Genomic DNA, 14,010 nt, shown 5'->3' on the forward strand with positions numbered 1-14,010 from the left:
CAAAATGGTGCTTGCCAGCATCTGTCTCCTTGTGGAAGAATGAGCTCCCCAAAATGGATACTGCCAGTGTCTGTGTTCTCAGGGAGAGTATCAATTGCCTCCTACCTCTCCAGCAGGCCTTCCAAGATCAGCAGGTGTGTCTAACTAAGGCTCCTTTCAGATTACTGCCCCTGTACTGGGACTTGGAGTATGTGAGATTTTGCATGTGCCCTTTAAGCAGGGTCTCTGTTTCCCACAGCCCTCTGGCTCTCCTGTACACAAGCCCCATTAGCCTTCACAGCCACATGTTCTGGGGGCCTGTCTTCTCAGTGCAGGAACTCTGGGCTGGGGAGCCCCATGTGGAGTTTGAACCCCTCACTCCTTGGGGAGAACCTCTCCAGTTGTGATTATCCTTTTGTTTGTGTTGTTGCCTACCCCAGGAATGTGGGTCTTGACTATACTGATCTCTACCCCTCCTACCAGGTCTTGTTGTGGTTCTTTCTTTATATCTTTAGCTGTGGAAAATCTTTTCTGCTAGTCTTCAGATCATTCTCATCAATAGTTTCTGTGTAAATAGTTGTAGTTTTGGTGTGCCTGTGGGAGGAGCTGAGCTCAGGGTCTTCCTGCTCCGCCATCTTGGCCACACCCAAGGCCTATCAGATTTGAACATCACTGAAGAGTAATCTCATTGGGCTGTTTGTATTCTCATTGGGAATTTCCAATGTTGGTATTTCTAGCTGTTTTTCTCTTGGGCTTGTCAGATTTCCCAGAGAATATCTTCATGTTTCTTGCCTGGAAGGTAAAGGTGTAGCTGCCAGCCTCTATAAGGTTTCGGCATTCATCATTCAATATGTATATGATCATTTACTCCCAGACCCCAACTATTTTTTGATAAGAGTTTCCATGCCCTCAGCTGGGCAAGTCAACTTCTGATGCAAAGACTCTCTTTTTTATTCTCTCTTGAGGAAATATCCTCTAGAACTGAGCAAAGATGGAAGAGGGGATTAAGGGATTTTTCCCAATTCTCAGCCTTCATTCAATCTTCCTTCTTTTAGCCAACTACCTCCTATTCTAGATGTATCTTCTGTTCCTCTCGCTGATCTTTTTGGGTATTGTCCTGTGTAAATCAGGTTGATTTTCAGCTTTCCCACTGCTGGCTTTAATTTGGCTTTTACTTGTTTGCTGAAAGTTACTTCTCATCTATCTGCTTTCTAGCTTATAAAAATCTTTTTGCTATTCTCTCTTCTCCTGCTTTTCCTATCTTTATGCGTCAAAAAAAAAAGAGAGAGAAATTCCTTGTTGCAGTTTTACTGGGGCTAGATGGAGTGAAATTATGTATGTTCAATTTGTTATCTTAACCCATAAATCCTAACATTAGTTTTTTTTTAAGTGCAACATAATATTCATAGTGTAGGTACACCAAAATATTTTTACCCATAATATGGTAGAATTTGTTTCTTTGCTCATGGTTATGTGTTAGCTACCCTCCACAATAGTCCCGATTAATTCTTGCCTCCTGAGACTCAAACCATTGTATAGTGGCTTTCACACTAAATAGGCTAAGCTTTGTAACCAGCAGGATATTGCAGAAATGATGGAGTGTGAATTCTTAGGGTAGGTATACTTTCTGCCCTGAGCTCTTTTGGATTTTTTTGCTTTGGAGGAAGCCTCGATGTCTCTATGGAGAGGTCCAAGTGGCCAGGAACTGAAGCTTCCTGCCAACAATCAACATTAACTTACCAGGCATGTGAGTGAACCACTTTGTGAGTGGATCCTGCAGTCCAGTAGAGTCTTGAGATGTAGCCTTGGTGTACATCTCGTCTGCAACTTAAACTGCTCCCAGATTCCTGACCAACAGAAACTCTATAATAAGTACATATTGCTTTAAGCAGCTAAAATTTGGGGGTAATTTTTTACTTGATAATAGATAACTCATACAGATTTTTTTTCTTTTTCTTTTTGTTTTTTTTTGTCCACTTGCATGCTTTTGGGAATTGCGTGTTCACACTGTCCATTTTTGATTGTGCCATTAAGAACATTATGTATTCTTTACATATAAAATATACATTAATGCTTTGTCATGTGTTGCATTTATTTTTTCAGTTTATTGAATGTTTTTTAAACTTTACAGTCTTTGGTTTACATTAATTTTAAATCTTTATCTACTCTAATATAGTATAATCTTTCCCCTAATGTCTTTGACATTTGTTTTTTGTAATAAGACTTTGTCTGCTTTAAGGTTTTGTAGCTCTGTTTCTTCCTAGAGCTTTTTACTATACGTGGAATTCACTTTAAAAATGAATTTTACTTTTCTTTCAGATGGAGAGCAAGTTATCCATAAACTATTCATTACACCATTATTTATACTATTTTTAACATTTATTAAAACTTTACTATTTAAATACTGATTAAAACTATTTAAACATTCAGCTATTTATTGAATAGTTTATTTTTTTACCCTCACAGCTTTGAAATACCATTGTTGTTTCATATTATGTTCCCACCTATTAAGGGATTTATTTCTGAGCTATTTGGTTCCCTTCATCATTTGTCTAATTTTGCTCCAGGATTATACTGGTTTAAATACTATGGCTTTATAGTATGTTTTAACATCCTGTAGATTAACTTATCCTCTCTCTCTTTTTTTTTTGTTCAAACCTACCCTGGCTATTCATTTTTCAGACAATCTTGTCACGTTTCTTAGCTGGTTGGGCATTTGATTGTATTAACTTTATAACTTGTTTTGGTGAAAACTTACCCAAGAAAATCAAAAAAATATTGATCCTTCCCATTCAGAAACATGATAAAACTATTTTCAGATTTTCTTTTGTGTCCTTTAATGTTTTTTTAGTTTTCTTCATATGGGTCTTGCACATTTGTTAAGTTTATCTTTAGAAATTTTATAAGTTTTTAATGCGTCGTTAATGAAGTCTTTTGGTTTTCCCTGTTATTTTCTAATTGGTTAATGTTGTTGTGTAAGCAAGCTATTGAATATGAAATCTATTGATTTGTATATGATGATTTAATATCTGGCACCTTATGAAACACTTTTATTAGTTCTAATAAGTTGTTAGTTGATTCTGTTCTATGTAGATCATTTCATCTACAAGTAACCTTAGTTTTATATCTTCCTATCCAGTATCTATACATCTTATTTATTTTACTTGTCTTATTGCATTGGCTAAGGCCTCCAGCATAATGTCAAACAATACTTGTGATAAAGTTATTGACACTATTCTTATGCTTCCTTATATGATGTTGAATAGGATATTTGCTATAGGGTTGTGGTAACCTGTATCAAGCTAAAGATGGTTCTTGTTATTTCTAGCCTGTTAAGAATTATTAGGAAGAGGTGTACTGATTTATTAATGTTGTTTCAAATTTTATTTTCATTTAAAAAAATTTTTTATTATTATTATTTTTTATTCAAACAGAAAGTCACAAAAATTATAATCATCCTCATCAGTTCACTCAGTCCCATGTAATTAATTTTTTTTTCATCTTGATCTTTTGTTAGCACTTTTATGAATTCATCAGTTTTCCATTAGAGTTCTGAAAATGCTTATTCATTCAGTTCAGCAGTATAGTCATAAACCAGAAACCTGTACTTGTCAGAGTCTTTTCCATGAATTCCTTGAAGATGAAACCCTTTTATAGGAACATTTTTGCAAAAGCATCAGAGTACACCCAGAACTGTTTGTAAATGACAAAAGACTTAAAAATGACCACGGTTAAAGATTTGATGAAAGTTCATAATAATGCAATTGACAATGAAATGTAGTTATTTCTGAGATATACATTTTAAAATAATAACTAGAATTATGACTTATAACATTATACCAGAACATGTAAGAGTTTTAGAAATTTCATGTAATGTCTGAAACATTTATATTAACATATTTCCATACAAATAACCCACAGAAAGTTTAGTATTAGTCAAAATTTATTTTCATACTCATTTATTTTGGTTCTTTTCTAATCTGACAATGGTGAGAAATATGGCAACAGATTTCCTAATGTTTAACTATCTATATTGGATAAATCTTGTTTGGTCATGATATGTTAGTCTTACAACTGAATGTTGAATATGTAATATATTCTAGGTAGATTTTGGTCAAGACTTCTAATATAAGTTGGTATTTAAAGCAGTTTATCATTAAGTTTGCTGAAATATACTTCTGCCCAATACTAGGTAAATGTGGTATTTTTAGTGTAGGGATTTCCTACCCAGATTCCAGCAGAATTTTGTTATTTTTCTTATGTAATTTTCTGGCCTTTATTAACAGATACTAACTGTTCAACTTCTTACATGTGTACTTGCCATGTATTTTTATTAATGTTCTGAGAAGATATTTTGTTCACCTGTCACAGATTATAGAGCCATACTAAAAGATATGTAAGAACATCACAATAATACATTTGCCATGTTCTCTTACTTTAGTGCTATTCTCTTCTTTCCTTTACAGTGGTTACCCACAGAACTTGATTAGAAATTTAGCTCTTCTAATTATTAGCTAGTAATTTCATAGCTATTTATCCTCTCTGAGCTTTAATTACGCCATATGAAATAACAAATTATAACAATTATAGCTGTGCTGATAGACCCTCAAGAACACACCCACATATTGAGAGCTTGTATATATTTTCAGCCAGGCAAAATTACTCAGTTATTAGTAGAAGACAGCAAAAAAGGAAGAAAAAAAAATGGATTCATTTGGACCACCTGTCACATCTTCTTGGACCCATACATTTCTGACTCTTAAATCCAATGGGTAAATAGGTGAGCCAAGCCAGACAAAAATATATATGGCAGGCTACTAGCAGGCTGTTGTGGAAGGATCGTATAAAAAGCATATTAAAAGCTTGATCAGCAATCTGTAGCTCAAGGATTTTATGATTACATAATCCTGGTTTACATTACACACTGAGCCCTTAATAACCTGTTTCCACCAATCCTGAAATTGTTTGGGGGGTCTTCTGCCACAGGAACACTACTTCTTAGTCCCTGAAAGCCCTACTGTACATAACACTTCCTCGTGGGGTTGTTATGAAGCTTAAATGAGACATGGGATGTAATAACATCTGGCATGGTACCTGCTGGTTTTGTAAAGATGAGTAAATGCTTATATAAAGCTTTAACAAAAAATGTGCCTGGCAATATGCCAAGAAGAGGATAAAAAATAATTTTTTTAAAGTATTTTCTGTAGAATCTAGGGGTGAGGCAGATAAATACATGGCACAATACCGTGTGATAGTCACCAGAGGTTTAAGGGAACTTACAAGCCAGGCTCGGAACTGAGACAGCATGGAGCCCACAGAGCTGTTTGGTTACATCTGGAGGTGCTGGCCAGTGGAAGAAAAGAGACAGCCTAGTCTGGTTATAGGGCACAGCCTATTCTGAGGCATGGCGTTCTGACAGGCGGACACATCCTGGAGCTGCAAATGTGTGGTGAGAAGGTGGCGTCTTCACCTGAGGCTACTGTAGAGGGCTTTGCAGGGTCCACATCAGGCAAGTTCTTAAAGCAAAGGGCCTGATTATTCCTCTTTTGCATGACTAAGGTCTCATCATAAACTTCAGAGTTTCTAGTTGAAATGCCCCCTGGCCTCAAGGGCAAACTGACTAGTCACAGCTGTTTACTTGCAGCCCAAGAAACTTGCTATACAAGTCACCTTCAAGTTTCTATTCTGCCCTGTGCTCCAACCTAAGGAAGAAGCTCGGAGTTGGCAAATGTAATCTGATAACCAAATTTCCTCCTTGGAACACTTCATCTTTTAGGTATTTTCAGGTTATTATGTTCTGGCCTGAGGGGCAGATTCCAGCCCTCACCTTTCTTTCTTCTTTCTTTCTCCTCCCCCGCCCCCCCCCCCCCGCAACGTCTTCTATTTTTCTCTTATAGTTAAAAAGCCCTATACAGGCAGGATTTTAGAACTGGAGCATCGGAATGTGTGTCTCAGTGAGCAACCGACTTTAGGGCTCTGTATTATAGCATCATTCCCAATTTCGACGGCTAACTCAGAAGGAGACGCTCACCCTGGAATCGAAGGGAAACAGTTAAGTCTTGGTAGAAGTAGTGCAGGGTTCGCTGCTGTTCGTGCCAGCCGAGTGTTAAGGCGAAAATTCAACCAACAAAAAGCAAAATGAAGAGGCTCCATGCTTTTCTACTCCTTGCTGTCTGGCGATCTGTTAACGGTGGTGTCTTGCAAATTGCAAGCCCAGCGCACACTCGAAACTCAAGGGCAGGGAGCGTCGGGGTGCGGCCCTGTCCCCGACGCGGTGGCGCGCACACCCCTTTTCTGCAGACTCACAGGTTTCCAGGCCCCGCCTCCTCCGGGCCCAGCTGATCTCTGCCGCCCTTTGGGCCTGAAACCCAGGAGCCCAGAGCCACACGCCCTCGGCTCCCGGCCCCTGGCTCCGGCCCCGGGCCCGCCCAGAGAGCGGCGGGCCACAGAGTCCCCACGCCCTCGGCTGCCGGCCCTCGGGCTCCCGCCCCTGGCCCGCTCCGCGCACTCTCTGGGTCCCGTGGGCTCCGGGAAGGGAGGTGGAGCGGCTGGGCCGGGGGCGGGGCGGCGGCCGCGGCCGTGAGCCCGCCCCGCGCTCGCCCTCCGCTTGGCCGGCTGGCGCGACCATGGAGGTCTACATCCCGTCCTTTCGCTACGAGGAGAGTGACCTGGAGCGGGGATACACGGTAGGCGCCGGCCGCGGCGGGACAGGGCCCCGCGAGCCAGGCCTGCGGCTGCTAAGTCCGGAAGGTTCCTCCGGCAGCTGCCGCCCCTGCGCGGGGTTGAGGGGTGGGGTCCCTTCGCTCCCCTCCCTTTCCCTCCCCTCCCCGGGCCCACTGGGAAGGCTGCGCCCCGGCGTGGTTGTCAAGGAAACAGGAGCCCCCTCCCTGGCGCGGCAGCGGCGGCGGGCGCTCGGGGTGCCCCGGTTTGGTCCCTTCCCCCTCCCTGCCCGGCTCCCGGCCTTTGGTTAGGAGCGCCGGGAGTCGTGTCCTCGGACGCGGCGCTCGCCATTCTCCCTGCCGCCAGCCCTCTGGAGCCCGGGATGGGCTGCGTTCGTTTCTGGCACAGCTGCTCCTCTGTCCAGACAGAAGTGTCTTTGCGGGCGGGTTGATGTTGGTTTCCAAGTTACGTAGGGATTCATTCAGATGGAAAATACGCTAATTAAAAAAAAATCATCATTTGTAGAATTTATTAGCCAAAGCAAGCACGTGTTGCTTTTAGATGATTCCCGAAGTTTTGTTGTTTTTTCTCGTTATGCAGTGCCATGAAATGGCAAAAATCTGGTACTCACTGAGCACCTGTTCCATACCTAGGACTGTGGTCTCTGAAGAATGAGAAACAGGATCCCTGCTTTCAAGAGTGGAGGAGTGGCAGGGAGGGCAGAGACCAGGGCCTGGAACCTTTGGGTAATAAGTTTAGTAAATAAACTGTAGGTAGTTGATTTCCCAGCGAACTTAGACATCTTCATCTAGACAGTCATTGCTAGAGGGAGAAATGCCTCAGCCTGGGATGGACCTTGGAAAGTTTTATTTCCATTTAAAGAACAGGTAGGCTTTGGGGAAAATTGCACAGGGCACTCTAAAGGATTGTTATTTTATTCACTTATTCACTTGTTATTTAATTCACCCACTTGCTAAACTCCAGTTATATTAGTTTGGCAGAGAAGTATTTTAATCTTTTCTCTAAAGATTATTGGGTTTTGGTGACAACTTATTTGGAACCTTGTGTTTTCATAACGAGGATTAAATCACCCTCTCAAAGGAATTTTTAGAATTAAGAGTAGTGATGGAAAAAAAAATCCAAGGGGTATGTGGGTTTCTAGAATTAAGTAGACTACTGGGTCCACGTATCCCAAAACAAGTTCTCAAAGTGCCTTCCCTTGGGGGGAGGGGGGGACTTCAACCAAGGAAGAGCTGAGCTCCCTGGCTGTTATTTAGATAAATAAATGAGTTATGAAATTGATTAAATATACTGTATCTTACTTCAAAAAAAGGGGTGGAGGAATGAACTTAAATTTGAACCTATTCAAGTCTTTTTCCTTAAGCCTAAAACTCTGGTTGGCTTTCCTTCTTTCAGGTGTCTCACCTCTCCCATCAGCATCAACAGTCATGGAGGGCTTTCCATCTTTAGGGCATTCTTTTAGCACCTGGAGATAAACAGGCTGCTTGTCAGGGGCCTTGGTCTCAGTAATCCAAGCAAAAAGTTAATTACCTCCCCAAATAAGCACTTCGGTGGATCAGAACGGTTGGTTTTTTCTATTAGAGTGCCTGTGTTTTAACCCAAGTTTTCCTGTTTCTTTCTATTGTGTTATGGCCAGCCATATGCCACACTCCAGGTTTTGAATTAAACTGATTTGGAAGGAGCCTTTTTCTTGGTAAACTTGGTAGGTAGAAGATTGCTTATGTGAGGAGAGTTTGTGTGCTTTTTGAAAATTTACTTAAAAAAAATCCTAATTTATGTAGGTTGGTAACCATTTGTTAAGATACTTCTGCGAGTGATTTTTTTCCTTTGTGAGTTTGTGAAGCAGATACTTTCTACCCTTGGCCAGCAGTTTTGGAATTGTACAGCAGTTTATTCCTTCAGCAAACATTAACTGAGTGCCTGCTATGTGTCTGTATTCCGGGTGCTGGGAAGGTAGCATCGAATAATATTTCATCTTTTTAGAAAAACCCAGAATTTAAAAATATCATCTCAGTTCCCTAAATAAGAAACTGGTAAAATAATGTATACTTTAGTGTAAAAAAGTACCTTTTTACTTTAGTGATTGCGTTTCAAACTTAAGAAATATTAAACTGCATTCTAACAAATTCAGTGATAGGAAATTTAAAGTACAGGATGATTTTTCCTCCTTCTTGTCCCATGCCCTTAGGGATAACGCATAGGGGTGCTTTCTTAGAGACTTTCCCCCCTATGCTATGAAAACATGTTTGTTTCTTTTTTAGAATAAATAGCAGGATTTCACTATAACTGTCATTGTACAGCTTCTGGATATCTTTCTGTGCCAATACGCATAGGTCTGTCTCCTCCTTACTGGTAGCAAAGGGGTCTTCTGCAGAAGGAATGCACCGTAGTTTGTTTACACAGATCTCTGTTGGTGGCCATTGACATTTGCTTCTAATTTTTGGCAACTATGCCAAATGTTGAAATAAGATATCCCTGTACATGCTTTTTATGCCTACTACTAGGATTTCTGTAGAACACTAACTAGAAGTGGTACTTCTGGGCTTTCTAAGTTTTTATCAGTATTGCTCAATTGTTATTCAAAAAGCTTATACGAAGTTATGCTTTATGTATGAAGTAATTTACCTTTAAAGAGTGAATGTTTGCCCTTTGAACGTTTAAACATTTACTGTGGGCCTGCACTGTGTTAGGTGGGGAATTGAAAGGTGGAAGGATGTTGTTGCTGTCCTTAGGGACTCTCAGCCCATGAAGCAGGGGTCAGGTGGGGAAGCGTGAGAGCGCTCTGATGTCAGCTGGAGTCCTGAGGAGGAACAGGGCGGTTCAGCTCTGCCTTAGGGTGGTGTGCTCTGGGTGGGGGTGGGGGGGGAGGAGGGGTGCTCAGGAATGCTGACATTTGAAATCTGATGAGAATTTTGCTGGGATTGTGAATTACAGAAAGAGGAAGTGCGGGGCAAAATTTCATTTCAGGAAAAAGGCATGTTAAACTCCCAGATTCACCAAAAAACAAACCACACCAAACAGAAAAAGGGCCACTTCTAGATCATTTTAGTTTACAAAGAAGCAGGAAAGGATATTGTAACAAAATGCAGGTGAACCCTTCCCACCCTACCCCTATCCCCCATAGTGAATTTGTTTGATATCTGTTTCCCTGCTAGGCTGTAAGCTCCTTGAGGCTAGGACAGTGTCACTCTCCACTGCTGTATCCTGGTACAGGGCTTATCACATAGTGAAAATTCACTACATGTGTGCTGAATAAATAATGAATGAGTCTTCTAATAGGAGAAGAAAGTCAGAAGCACAGTGATCCTGAGGCGTGAAGCAGCTCATTGAGTTGGACTGGGGTTGTGCAGTGATTCCCGACAGAGAGAGGTGTGGAGAGACCAGATGGCTAGCCTTGAGAGCTATAAAGGGGTGTGGACTTCAGCTTCAGACAGTGGGAAGTCGCTGGAGTTTTAAGGAAGGAAGTAACATGATTAGCTTTGCATTTAGAAAGATGACCCTGGAGCATTAATCATGTAGGAGATGCAAAATGACCAGAAAAGAGAGGATGAGGGCTGAACTAAGGCAACTGGGAAAGGAAAGGGGAGGACTTACAGGAACCTCCAGGGTCTGGTGACCAGATGTGAGGCAGCAGGGTGACTCCCGCGAGTATTGGGTGCCAGTGACCAAAAAAAGAACTGACGTGTGGGCAGTTTCATTTGGGGGCCTGCTGAGTTTTTTGTGGCAGATGAGGCTATTTCATTTTGGAGTTCAGGATACGTAGAGAGGTCTGGGTGAGGGGTGTGAGGCAGGAAGAGAAAGAACAGTAGGTGCTTTATAAGAAGGAAAATGCTAGATATGGCTCACTGGCCTTGTCAGGTGAGGATGGAGAACAGTCCACTGGATATGAAAGGAAGCAGGTCCTGGGTGCCAGTATAGGTTAGTATTTATATTTTCCATTTTCAGATAACATGGTTGGTAAAAACAAAAGAAAACTAGAATTACCATTCATGTAACACCATAAAAGTTTGAAGGTATTAGATTTCATTTTCCATAGCTGTAAAAATCGAGGCATTCAATTAGATAGATTTTCAAGTCCATTGTTTTTTTTGTTTTTTATTTTTTTGCGGTACGCGGGCCTCTCACTGCTGTGGCCTCTTCCGTTGTGGAGCACAGGCTCCGGACGCGTAGGCTCAGCGGCCATGGCTCACGGGCCCAGCCGCTCCGCAGCATGTGGGATCTTCCCGGACCAGGGCACGGAACCTGTGTCCCGTGCATCGGCAGGCGGACTCTCAACCACTGCACCACCACGGAAGCCCTTCAAGTCCATTTTAACTGTGTGTGTGTGACTGAGTGTGTTGTGTTTATATAAATATATCTTTTTCTTGAGATCTGGACTCTCACTGATTTACTTTATATCATGCTTTTCAATAGATAAGGCAGCTCCATATATACACGATCATAATATTGAGATATATGCAGGGATAATTATCAGTTTAATATTTTCTGGATTAAAATACACAAATAGAACAATATAATGAACCACCATTTACCCATTACTCACCTTCAATATTTTACAGTACTTATTTCGTTCACCACCCTTCATCCTTCCATTAAAAAAAAAAATTCTGGAGTATTTTAAAGCAAATCCGAAATAAAATTTCACCTGTAAATATTTTACTGTGAATATCTGACAGGCAAAGACCTTTTAAAGAAACATAACCAAAATGTAAATACTACCACAAGGTTAGCAAAACCTTAATATCATTCCAATTCTTAGCTGTTTTTGTTGTTTTTAACATAACCATAGTGCTCATATTGCCTTGGAATTAACAGTGGTCTGTGGGAAATATTGTTATTGCCATTTTATATTTGTGAGAATGACATGTAAGATCAAGGGGGCCTGGCCACTTCCACTCTGTTTACTTTCATCCTCAGAATAGCTTCCACCTGGTGATAAAATGGTAACATATTGCAGATTTAAAAAAAAAAATCATATTCTACAAAATCCAGAGGAAGAGAGGGTGTTTCTTCAGAGCAAGGGCACTTTTCTTCCTTCATATCTCATTATCCCTAGTTAGTTCCTCAACCAATGCAGTTGGCAGAGGAATTCTGTGTGCTGATTGGCTGCCTTCACCATTCGTGTAATCACTGTGGCAAGGATAAGTTAACCAGATGGAGGGAAAATAGTTAGGGGCATCCCTGGAGCTAGGAATGAGGTCAGTCCATTCCTGCCACCTAACCCTGTAGACACCGCAGCGGGAGAAGTTCAGAAGGATAGCAAGACCACAGTGCCCACAACGATTATCTTCCAGTCACCCTTTATAAGCATCTATGATGCAGGAGGCCTTTGTGTGACAAGGACATAGCTGGCACAGTGCCTCACACGTGGTAAACTCCCAGCATAGGCAAACATTAAACGTGTGTTGAGTGATTAAGTCAAGCATGTGTAAGATATGTTCCTTACCCTTAAAGACAAGAAATACAGTTTGAAAATATTCTTGAACATTAACAAACAGAATGCTACATTCACTTGAAAATCAAAAATTTTACATGAGGATTGAATTTTGCAGATACGGTGCTTAGAAATTGATCTATTCTTTTAAAATAAACTTTTGATTTTGAAATAATTCTAGATTTGCAGAAAAGTTGCAAAATTAGTACCAACTGTTCTGTATACCCCTCACCCAGTTCCGCTGTTACCATCATCCATTACCATGGTAACGTCAAAATAAGGAAACTAGCATTGGTAACTTGTTACTAACTAAGCTCCAGACTTTTTGGATTTCACCAATTTTTCCACTAACGTGCTTTTTCTGTTCCAGGATCTCATCCAGGATACCACATTGTATTTAGTTTCATCGGCTTTTATGTGATATTAAGTAGTCCAAGTTGTAGTACACTGTCTCTCAAAAATGAGACAGGCATGTTATTAGATATGAACCTGTACAGATTAAATCAAATTTTGATTATTTCAGGTGCTTCCTTGGAAAGTTTTGCCACTTGGCAAAACCCTATTTATAATATTATACCAGTTTATGACAGAAGCTGACACAGCCTCACAATGAAAAGCACAGGCTGTGGATGGACTCATGCTGTCTGCCTCAAATCTTGCCTGCAGCATTTAGCCTGAAGCCAGACTTTGGGCAAGCTACTTAATCTTCCTGTGTCTTATTTTCCTCTTCTGTAAAAGAGGATACTAGTACAGACAAACCTCAGAGATATTTCGAGTTCAGTTCCAGACCACTGCTTATTGCAATAAAGCGAGTCACACAAATTTTTTGGTTTCCCAGAGCTATAAAAGTTATGTTTACACTATACTGTAGTCTATTAAGTGAGCAGTCTCGTTATGTCTAAAAACATTTACATAGCTTAATTAAAAAATACCTTATTGGGGCTTCCCTGGTGGCACAGTAGTTGAGAGTCCGCCTGCCGATACAGGGGACGTGGGTTCGTGTCCCGGTCCAGGAAGATCCCACGTGCCGCGGAGCGGCTGGGCCCGTGAGCCGTGGCCACTGGGCCTGCGCGTCCGGAGCCTGTGCTCCGCAACGGGAGAGGCCACAACAGTGAGAGGCCCATGTACCGCAAAAAACAAAAACAAAAACAAAAACAAAAAAACCTTATTGCTAAAAGATGCAAACCATCATCAGAGCCTTCAGTGAGTTGTAATCTTTATGCTGGCAGAGAGTCTTGCCTTGACGTTGATGTCTGCTGACTGATCAGGGTGATAGCTGCCGAAGGTTGTGGTGCTGTGGCTATTTCTTAAAATAAGACAACGGTGAAATTTGCTGCACTGATGGACTCTTCCTTTCATAAGTGGTTTCTCTGCAGCATGCAATGCTGTTTGATAGCATTTTACCCACAGAACTTCTTTCAAAATTGGAGTCAGTCCTCTCACACCCTGTTGCTGCTTTATCATCTCAGTTTATGTTATATTCTAAATCCGTTGTTGTCATTTCAACAGTCTTCACCAGTAGATTCCATCTCAAGAAACCACTTTCTTTGCTCATAAGAAGCAACTCCTCATCCATTGACGTTTCATCATGAGATTGCAGCAATTCAGTTGCATCTTCAGGCTCCACTTCTAGTTCTGGTTCTCTTGGTATTTCTAACACATCTGCAGTGAACTCCTCCACTGAAGTCTTGGACCTCTCAAAGTCATCCATGAAGGGCTGGAATCAACTTCTTCCAAATATCTGGTAATGTTGATATTTTGACCTTCCCATGAATCATGAATGTCCTTAATGGCATGTAGAATGGTGAATCCGTTCCAGAAGGTTTTCAATTTACTTTGCCTTGATCCATCAGAGGAATCACTATCTGTGGCAGCTATAGCCTTCTGAAATGTATTTCTTAAGAAATAAGACTTGA

General features: G+C 41.1%; 1 protein-coding gene across 1 annotated transcript in view; it reads left to right on the forward strand.

Moving 5' to 3' along the window:
• Positions 1-6,531: 6,531 nt before the first annotated feature.
• SNX24 (sorting nexin 24) overlaps positions 6,532-14,010 on the forward strand; it is a 170,763-nt gene continuing 163,284 nt past the window's right edge. The window contains exon 1 of the mRNA XM_065874455.1: positions 6,532-6,665. Coding sequence (XP_065730527.1) covers positions 6,606-6,665 — 60 coding nt within the window. The 5' untranslated portion in view covers positions 6,532-6,605. The remainder of the gene's footprint in view (positions 6,666-14,010) is intronic.

Source organism: Phocoena phocoena, chromosome 3 (assembly GCF_963924675.1).
Source record: "Phocoena phocoena chromosome 3, mPhoPho1.1, whole genome shotgun sequence".
NCBI classification, from domain to species: Eukaryota; Metazoa; Chordata; class Mammalia; order Artiodactyla; family Phocoenidae; genus Phocoena; species Phocoena phocoena.